Source organism: Eurytemora carolleeae, unplaced genomic scaffold, assembly GCF_000591075.1.
Source record: "Eurytemora carolleeae unplaced genomic scaffold, Eaff_2.0 scaffold1405, whole genome shotgun sequence".
NCBI lineage: Eukaryota > Metazoa > Arthropoda > Copepoda > Calanoida > Temoridae > Eurytemora > Eurytemora carolleeae.
In genome coordinates, this window is record NW_019397292.1 from 10,039 (window position 1) to 21,096 (window position 11,058).

General features: G+C 31.5%; 1 protein-coding gene across 1 annotated transcript; it reads left to right on the plus strand.

Moving 5' to 3' along the window:
- Positions 1-1,513: 1,513 nt before the first annotated feature.
- LOC111713309 (uncharacterized) lies at positions 1,514-9,287 on the plus strand. Its single transcript, XM_023488146.1, has 7 exons — positions 1,514-1,603; positions 3,652-3,722; positions 4,116-4,161; positions 5,598-5,629; positions 6,235-6,278; positions 7,622-7,710; positions 8,218-9,287. Exons 1-7 carry the CDS (start codon positions 1,537-1,539, stop codon positions 8,301-8,303), a joined length of 435 nt encoding a protein of 144 aa, XP_023343914.1. The 5' UTR covers positions 1,514-1,536; the 3' UTR covers positions 8,304-9,287.
- Positions 9,288-11,058: the final 1,771 nt, after the last annotated feature.

Here is an 11,058-nt window from a genome sequence, read left to right on the forward strand (position 1 = left end):
TGAAAGGCATAAAATGCATAATTAAGACTCGTGTTTCATTCATATTTTTATTTAACTACATTTGTCAATTGATTCATTGATGGGCGAACTTGTTGATTGATAGTTGATAGCTCCTCTACACCAAAACATGTAGTCTCAAAAAATTAATTTATATCAAACCTATTAAATATAGTTTTAGTGGGAAAAATATTAGCATGACATTGTTTGTTGTTTAATAAAATAAATATTGTTGTAACATTGTTTTACTGTATAAAATAAATATTGTAACATTGTTATTTGTTGATTTGATTCACTTGTATAAAACATTATACAGTTAGTATTTTCCTTTTGTTGGAGAGTACGGAGAAAATTGACTGAGAATTGATTTGGTTTGGAACTTCTCTGGGGCTTTGGTAAATATGACTTACGGGGNTTATTTCACTTTAAAGCACGATGATTACTTCATTATAATATACAGCTTATTTCACTTTAAAGCACGATGATTACTTCATTATAATATACAGCTTATTTCACTTTAAAGCACGATGATTACTTCATTATAATATACAGCTTATTTCACTTTAAAGCACGATGATTACTTCATTATAATATACAGCTTATTTCACTTTAAAGCACGATGATTACTTCATTATAATATACAGCTTATTTCACTTTAAAGCACGATGATTACTTCATTATAATATACAGCTTATTTCACTTTAAAACACGATGATTACTTCATTATAATATACAGCTAATTTCACTTTATAGCACGATGATTACTTCATTATAATATACAGCTAATTTTACTTTATAGCACGATGATTACTTCATTATAATATACAGCTAATTTCACTTTATAGCACGATGATTACTTCATTATAATATACAGATAATTTCACTTTATAGCACGATGATTACTTCATTATAATATACAGCTAATTTCACTTTATAGCACGATGATTACTTTGTCAATAATAAAATTCACAATTAAGTGGGTAAAGAATTTCGTTGGAATAAAAATGACTTCGCTAACATTCAATTTAATCAGACGTATGGCGAAAAATAATTTATAGTTTACATGATTTGATAGATTTAATAAAATAATCCGCACGGTTTAAACGAGGGAGGGGGTGCAGCTGCAACCATCAGCCCCGCGAACTGACCTCCGCAGAATGACCAGGACAATGTTGCGGAGGTTTGAAGACATAGCGTGAGGCACGGAAATGAATTTGATTGGCTTGGAGGTCTGCGAATCCGGAGGTTAGTTCGCGGAAGCTCATGGTTGCTCTGCACCCCTCCCTCTTTGAACTTGAAACAATTTTTATACTTAACACTGTGCACTGAATTTGACACGAAAAATCAATTTAGACAAATTTGTAGTAAAGGAAAAGGAGGATTCTTAAAATATAATTTTGTAATAGTAATAGAAATATCTGATTTCTTAAAATTAAAGTTTTACTTGTTATATTAAGATTATTTAAGATAATATATTTTTTTACTTACAAAAACTAGTTTTAGTAGAGGACTGGTGTGAAGGCAGTTGGATCAATTTTCATGAAAATTTTACTCCTAATATTATTTTCTTTCTTAAAGGATGGGGTTAACTCTGAAGAGAAAAAAGGTAGCTAATAATCAAATTTAGTTGCACTATGTAACCTAACCACTAAACATTGTGATTATAAAGTGATAACCAGAAAACTAGAATAGGAAGACGACATTAAAGTAATACTGACGTACATTTATTGTTGATTCAAAGCAAATAGCTTTACAAGTAAGTTATTTAATCGCTTATGAAGTGAAATGGGTCTGTTTACACTGCACGATTGCGGCGTCTCATGCTCATTATTCTACTTAAATTAAATTCAAATTCAAGCCATTACTCGAGTTTTAAAGTTAACTTCATATTCCAGAGTTTTCTAGTTATCACTGTGTATTTGATAAGTAAAGGGGCGACTCATACAGTGGTCACCATAAAATAGTGGAATGACTGGTGACTTCATTCTCCACTTTATTTTTATAAAATATTATTATGGATAAGTGTACCGGTTAAAACTGATATACCTATAGATATAACTTGTAGTTCTTAGGGTCCATTTTGATGCCATGAACAGTTTTTAGGATATACTGATTTTTTAGCAATCGAAAATTTTTAAATTTTGCTTTTTTGTATGTCAAAACGTAATGAACCAATCAGAGAAAAGGAAATTTTTTTTATATTCTCTGTTTTTTAACAGTTCATATTTACATTTGATATTTTCCCTGTGGGACCGGATCCGGATCCAGGAAGCCAAAATGTTATGTATTCGGGTCCATAGTTTAAAGAAAGAATAAATATATAATGATAGTAATAAAATATTGAATATGAAGGGGACTGTAGACGTAATTTAAATCAACTTCTCATTTAAAGAGTATCGAGCCCGATTCATGATGGTACCCTTAAAACCTGTTTCTGACCAAGAAAGAATAAGATATTCATCTTTACTTTTTTAAAATCATTATTTTTAATTGTGGGTTCTCTACAAAACTGACTAGAGCATTCCTGCTACTGCAAGAAAAAGAATGTAAACATTATCAGAATTAAAAATTTTAAAAATAGAAAAATTACCTTATCTTCCACACTATAGATTATAGTTTCAAGAGTACCGTTGTGAATCAGGCTTGTCCCTCTTTAAATGGTCGGTAACTTGAAACTACAATTACAGAGAAAACATTTATCAATCTAATGAGAGTATTTGATGCTGGAGAAAAAAGCTTCAACAGGAATTGAAAAATCGACTCATTAAATGAAATGCCTGTGCAGTCATTTGCAAAACTCCTGTATTTTATGTTCTTTGTTATATTTTGAGTCTTATAGTTGTCTACCTCTTCCAATGTTTGATGAATCTCAATGTAGAAGCCGTAGATTTAAAGGGACTGTTAACGTAAATTCTGCAAGCGACCCTTTATTTTAGAGTGGCATGTTCAATTCATAACAGTACCCTTTAAACTCTCAATTGATGAAGGATATCGGACTTATTCTTCTTAATCTACAAAAACGATTGCAAATATTAAACCTTGTCTGCAAACCGTTTTATATAAAAGAAATATTAATATTTAATTTATTGAAGTCGCAGAGAATTAAAATTAAACTGTAGAATTTTGTTTAAAATCGCTTAGAACGCAATACATTCAGTATTTTTAAGGGACACAGTTATTGTCAGCTGAGTTGAGTTTTCACCAAGGTTGATAGTAAAGTTGATTTCTCTCAATGCGCACCAATGTCCGGAAAATGTCGTCTCCTTAGGATAGATAGATAACAACCTCATATGACGTCACTCTTGCCTCTATGAGTCTATAATCAGTGAGCTGTCATTTGAGGTTTTTTGCTAATCTTTATCGGAGACGACATTTTCCGAACATTGGAGCGCACCGAGAGTAGCCAACCTTATTATACAACCTTGCTCTGATCTTAGCATAGATAGATAAAATCCGCAGATGACTTCACTGATTATGGGGAATAGATTCAAATGCTGATTCTATCTATGCTAATGTGACGACATTTTCCGTAAGCAACCTTGGTTCACACTAGCTAGCGTGCACTCCGCCATTTCGGGAATTCGAACAATAATTGATACTTGAAATTACACTTACGGTTCCTTAAAGTATAAGTACAAAAGTATTAAACTGCAGGTGGGATCAGTACTGAAGAAGATGGTAATGCTGAAAATGATGACGACCTTGTTCATCAGGAAAAACCAGAGGTCAGGCCTTTTGTTTTCTTAATCCCTAATACGTATTTATAGTTTATATAAAGCCCATCTCTCATATAAGAATACATATAGCAAGAGCGTATGAAATGTCGTCTTGATAATATTTAAAAATTTATGACAGCTGTTATGCTTCATCTTGGTCTGCTCAAAAAGACTTCAAAGTTCATGTATATTTTTCATAGCAAGCTGGATCTATGTGCACTAGCCTGGTTTGTGGGCAACTTTGCAAATTTTGCAATTTCCCAATATATTTTTAACTTTAGAAACTTTTGAGGAAAATAAAATGAATTCATGGAGAAAAAATATTAAAACCTTGCTGGTTTTAGGTCCCTGAAAACTCAAAAAAGTTGACGGCAATCAGCCTGATTTATTATTTTTTTTTAGAGTTTTCTGGGAGAACTGCAACAACATTTTGAGGACTGGGCACACGGTTAGTGTATTTTAAAACATGGGGGGGGGATTAGGACACATAAATCTGAAAGGAAGACGACTTTTAAGAAATATGATGTGTATTTGATGTTGTTTTAAACAAAAAACATTTATGAGTTGCTTGAAACTCAACTTACTAAATGAAATGGGTAAAATCGTTCTATATTGTTCTATACGTTCTATACGTTCATTGGAGTTACTATTTATAAAATATTTAAGATCATAACTTGACTTCAAAACTAAAAGTTGAGTCTTTCTATTCCACAGTTTTATGTGTTCGACAGTATAAATATTATATGTTACAATGTTACTCTCAAAAGATGAGACGATGGCGATATAACGATAATGAAATAACAAACATATTTAACTGCAGGGTACAAGTAATTTGAAAAAAAAGACGGATTGAATTCCGTACAGTCGTCTCTGAAGTTTCATCTTTGGTGGGTAAACACTTAGAAATCTGGAAAACAAGGGATTTAATTTTTAAATGAATGTAATGAATAACTAACAATTAAACCCTAAATGAACGATACTTTGATAGAATTCATCAAATGTCGTCTTAACAATTTTTCAATTGGTTTTTACTATTTTACCTAAATCTCAGTATTTGCGAAAATTAATAAAAAGCCATGAATATGCGAAGACAAATTTAAAGAGCTCCATATAATCATTTAATTAAACAACTAAATATCTGCAGCACTCCATTATCAAAACGTGAAGAATACGACATTTGATGAATTCTTTCGATGTATGGCTTGTTTAGGGTTCAACTGTATTATTAGCAGTTGTTCTGGAATTTTCTCTAACTTACACATTACCCAAAGAACCTGTTTCAATACGATTAACATACCAACTATTTCAGAGGGAAATGTCAAATGATTGTAGTCTTTTTAAAAATTTTCATAAAATATCAGTTGTAATGTAATTATCAAACAGTTGTTATCCCTAAAAGGCATAGAGTACTCTATTTTAAAGGGACTGCAAGCGCAATTTCGACTCAAGTGACCCTCCATCCATACAAAGATGACAATTCACGATTTACAACGGTATCCTTAGTAAAAGCTTTGTCTGATAAATTAGAATTTCATGTTTTTGTTTCTTTAAACGGTTATATTTTCATTTGTGGTTTCTCTGTGGAAGTCACAGTTGCGCATTTCTGGCTAAATAAGAGTAATGGAGAAATTATCACTTTTCGAGTCACAAAACGATAATATTATACTTCACGTTAGGATCAGATTAAGTGTTTCGAGTCACAAAACGACAATATTTTACTCCACGTTAGGATCAGATTAAGTGTTTCAAGTGTGCCGTTGAACATTGGACAAATTGTCGTCTTTGCATGGAGGATCACTTGAAATTACAAAGTTCTTTTAAGGAAACTTTATAATCAAAATAAAGACTAAATAAAGCCAATTTCTGTATTTATCTAATTTTCAGACTTGATAATACCTCAAAATGGAACCTTTCAGGGATAATACACAATTTTTATTTAAGAAATTTAGTTAAAATTTTCTTTCAAATGCCCGTAAAATGGAAATAAAAGACATGGAGACCTGGATTTGATGGAGAAATGCTGTTTTTCATGTTTAATGGACTTTTTAAATAAGTAAAATCTAACAGTTGTCTTCTAATAACAGTTTTCTGGGTTTACAATATTAAACTATATAGACAATTCTTAAAAGATAATGATTCCAGGATTTTGGCACACAAAATGTAAACAAATTCGAGCCTTCCTTTGTTTCCCTTTTTATCAATAAAGGGACTGAAGCGTCATTTCAAATGATCCTCTATGCACAGATAGCAATTTCCGATTTACAACGGTACCCTTGAAACCTTAATCTAAACAATATATGGAAGATACAATCGTTTTCCTGACTCGAAAAGTGATAAGAAATGATCTAGACACTTTCGCAGAGAACCCCCAACTTTAGATAAACAGTTTGAAGACTGAGAAAGATAGATATCTAATTTATACTTGATCAGTTAAAGTTTTCAAGGGTAACGTTATTTTTGTTTGAAGGTCATTTGAAATTACGCGTACAGTCCCTTTTAGTTTGAAAAATTGTATTCTCAGAGAGATCTTTATGATACCATCAAAAATAACTTCAAATATATTAAGTATATATTTTTTTTAATTCCATGAACTGCACAAATCATAATACAGTGAAAACCAGAAAACTGTGGAAAAAATGTCGTTTTTGTTTTGTTTTAAAATTTAGATATATCCTTGAAAATATACTGGGTACCAAGGTTATACTGGAAAGAAAGTTAATTGCAGTTGCGTATACTCTGCGTACTTATTAAAACCAGTTCTCTCTGGGTGGACTTTGTAAACAAGAATAGATGTATCAGTAGTTTAGTATCTGAGGAGGATAAAAGCATTTAATTTTGATAAATTTGATAATTCCATAATAGTTTCCTTTGATTAGAATATTTCAATGATTTTTTATGTGAAAGATGGATCCCTTGTCCGGCTGTGACATCCGTCTTGTGTTTACATGACCGCCCAGAGACAGTACACTGCATGGTACTATATTAGAAATACTTAATTAAATAACAGTACAAAAATGAGAATCCACTATTTTCCGGTTCTCACTTTGAATTGCAAAATTACCATTGGTTTGATTTTTTATAGATTATTGATTAATAGAATCGATCATACAGGGTTACCCAAAAAGGATAAAACTGTGTAAAAACTACTAAAAATATATGACGATCCTAAGGTTAAATTAAGTCTCATGGCTCCTATAAAGTCATTTAATGGGTGATTAGATTATTTAGCAAAAAAGATTATTTGGCGAAGAAAGGCACAATTTACAGTTTCGAGGAATCATGAATATGAGGAATCGGACTTAAGAATTTTCATGCAGTCGTCTCTCTGAATTCTAATCCTTTATGGGTAACACTTTATCTATAAAAAAGTATCTGCTGATTAATTAAAAAAAAATGATGATATACAGGGTGTCCCACGAAACATGACAGTTGCAAGATGACATGAATGTCGTCTTCGGCCGTTGAAATAATTGGAGAGATTTATTCGTAAGCCTAATTTAAAAAGTATAAAAGTCTAGAATCAATAATCACAAACTACCTCCAGTCTTGATATTTCTAAAATGTGTCTGCTTTTTTTTGAGTTTTCAATACTACCGGAGATATGTAGAATTTTCTCAAGGTTTCGAAAATGTTGGTTTTATTTAGAAATATTAAAATCTGAACGAAATTTTTAATATCTCCCGTAATATTGACAGTACAAAAAAACGCAGACCACATTTTGACCAGGGGATTTCTGTGGTTATTGTATAGAATTGGTAGTGTAATAATATATGTTAAAGTAGGTTGGCGAAAGAATATTACAAATAAATTCAAAGTTAAAGACGACTTTTAAGTCGTCTTTCAACTGTCATGCTTCGTTGGATTTAGATTTGTCCAATTTTTCCATAGGAGACATTTTTTTATTTAAGATTGTTTCTGAAGATAATACGCGGGGGCATGAGAGTTCTATACACAGAGATACGTGAGCTAGTAATTCAAGAGATACCTCTAGCTCTAGGTAGAGTACAGAGATACGTGAGCTAGTAATACAAGAGATGCCTCTAGCCCTAGGTAGAGTACAGAGATACGTGAGCTAGCTAGTAATGCAAGAGATACCTCTAGCTCTAGGTAGAGTACAGGGTTACCCATTTAAAGACGACCTAAAACCATTAAAATATGACGATTTAAAGGTTAAACTAACTTTTGAATATAGTTGTTAATAATGGCTTATTTAATAGTTCTACCAGTTCACAGTTGCAGGAATATTGAATGTAAGGAAACCGACAATATATATTTGGTATAGTCGTCTCTGAAGTCTTATCCTTAGTGGGTAACCCTGTAGGTTTATCTGTATACGGTGTTCATTAAAAAATAGAAATGGTTCGACGAAAGGTATTGATCTGAAAATCTTCTGACAAAAACTAAGGGCTGATTTTTTTTATTGTTTTACAATACACATTTCAAGATATTGATTCGAGTATTTAATTATTGGTAAAGTTTTTAATTTGAGTTTTTGTATTTGCAGGAATGGAAAATACATCAAAACAATTTGGCGTGGAAGATGAGAAAGAAAAAACTGCAGATTCTGAAGAGCATTGGTGGGGTGGATAAAGAATCCGTCGGACAATAATGATCCCCTGTAATGCAGAGATGATACTATGGGTTTCCGAATAAACATGAAAATAAACCAATGATTTCTAAATCATCTTTGTACACTATTTTTGATTTGGTATGGTATTACCTAGTAAAACCGTAAATGTTTCATTTGCTTGAGTTCGGAATTTGTTTGTCTCGCCTGCATATTAAAATAAATGAAAACTTCCTGTATACAAAGTAAGTTTTCCCTCTTCACTGTTTATCAAGCAGAAATGTTACAGAAATATTACTGGTTAAATAAACAAACGTTTACTTGAATGCGGGCACCATAGGTTCAGCAGAAGTAAATATTTCCATTTACTGTTAGCGCCGATTAAAGGATTCATAACTCTAATTGGATAATGAGATAGATAGAAAGATAGATGAAATGTTACAGAAATATTACTGGTTAAATAAACAAACGTTTACTTAAAATATTCTCACACGTAACTTTATTTTGAAATAAGGTACAGGGTTACCCACAAAAGACGAGACTTCAGAGACGGCTTAACGAATAATTATTCCGTCTTTTTCTACATTCTTTGTCAAATCAGTTACAGTGATTACTCTAATATAGAAAGACGACTTTTCAACAATACTTCAGAGTATTTCATGTTTTTACAAAGCATAAAGTTTTACTAGACCATCATTGAATTACTGATGGAGTGAAATGGGTTTGTTAGCACTTCACAGGTTCTGTGTCCTATGCTCATCAGGCTATTTAAAGTCATAACTTATTTCCAAATGTCGTCTTCCTATTTCAGAGTTTTCTAGTTATCACTGTTATTATACCAATTAAAGTCTAAATCAAAGTCTGAAGACCAAGTTAAAGCTTCAATTCGACAGAATAAAGGATTATTAGATCGTTTTTAAAGTCCCATCCTATGTGGGGTCAGCCCTGTATTTCAACCAAGACGTTCTCAAAGTCGTTTCTTAGTTCCATGTTTTTGGGACACTCTGTATAAAGACATCTTGAAGATTTGGTTTGCGTTTTTGCCTAAAAAATAGACGTATTAATATATATATATGTCTGTAAATGACTTCTCAAACAAAGAAACGAGTCAAAACAAGTACTGAACTAATTCTGCAAAGGACGGAAAAAATCGTTTCAGACCAGACGATTTTAGAATATTTGTAAATTATAGAACTTTGAGAATAAAAACTTTGGGGTTTGAACAGTTGGATGTTTACCACAATATTTTATTTTTATTTGCAGTAAAACTACTCTTATATAACGCAATATTTAAGAAGTCTCTTTTAAATGAAAGAGAAGGACCTAACCAACCCTAAAGATCTGACTTATGGCGTTCTCGCAAAGCAGTTATTTCTGAATGGGGCTGAAAATGTAATTTCAAGTGACCCTCAATGCAATCAATGATTGTTCAAAGAAAAAAACAGGGTTTTCCACGTAACATGACAGTTGGTGAATAGATTAAAATGTCTTCTTCCATACTTAACTAAGTTGCTTGATTAAAGAGAATGGGGAAAATATTGTATGCCAATTATATTATTGTAAAATTGATTTCAAAGTAAAATATATTGAGAAAAAGATGTTTAACGAAATGACATGCAAAAAGTCTTTAATATCCAATAAACTAAATAAAAGAAGACATTCAAAACTAATCAACAACTGTCATGTTTCGTGGAACACCCTGTAAATAAATCAATGGTCAATACTGTAACAAAGACAACGAGGATATAATAAGCAGGAGAGAAACTGTGAGAAAGTATGTCCATTCCAGAATAAAAAGCAGAAATCAAAAGCTAAAACTTAAATACTTTCTTTTGAAACATTAAAGCTCTTAAACCCTAGTTACCCTTTATCTCACCCTTTATACATGTCAATCATAAACATTAATTTTTAAAATTTCTTTACTATTCGTAAGAGTGAGTTTATTAATAGTTTTTTTCAATTCGCATTGATGATAATTTACTAAATTTACTAAGTAAATTATCATCAAATTGTTTGATATATTTCATACAGTATATTTTAAAATTATATTTCTGCTTGCTAAAAACGTTTTGTATCTAGGAAATACCATTGCATCATGACAAGTACAGAGCGTCCCATATCATTTTAGATTATCTCCAATCTTTAAGAGCCAAAATACGCACATAATACTCAAAAAATCTAGCATTTTCTGCAAAAAAAATTTTGTTTAGCCTTTTTAAATTTCTTAAAATGTTTCATTCTTCTTAAATTTTCTGATTTATCCCCCAAATTGTAATTTAGACCCATTACCGCGGTCTAATTTGATGTGGGACACCATGTACATAAACATTTTTATAAAATTGCCTACAGAGTACAGGGTGTCACACGAAACAGGAAAGTAGCAAGACGACTTGAAAGTCGTCTTTGATTTTGGAATGTATTTGTGACATTCAGTCGTCAATCTACAGGGTGTCCCAAAAAACATGGGAATTCAGTGACGAATTCGATATCGTCTTTGTCATGAATTAGCAGTGTAATACTTAATTTATGAAAAGGGTGAAACACTGTAAAGATGTGTCTATAAGATGAACAGTGAAGACGGACAAGTTTACTCTGTTTGTATACTGCAATTTTCTTGTTTTACTAAGTACAAATGTATGCAGTCAAAACATGAACAAACAAAATGTGAACATAGCAGACGAAAATCTTATAGATTACAGCTTTCTCAGTAAGTATCACTTTCCTAAATCAAAGAATTATTCAAAAAGACGATTTCGAATTAGTCACTGAATTTCCATG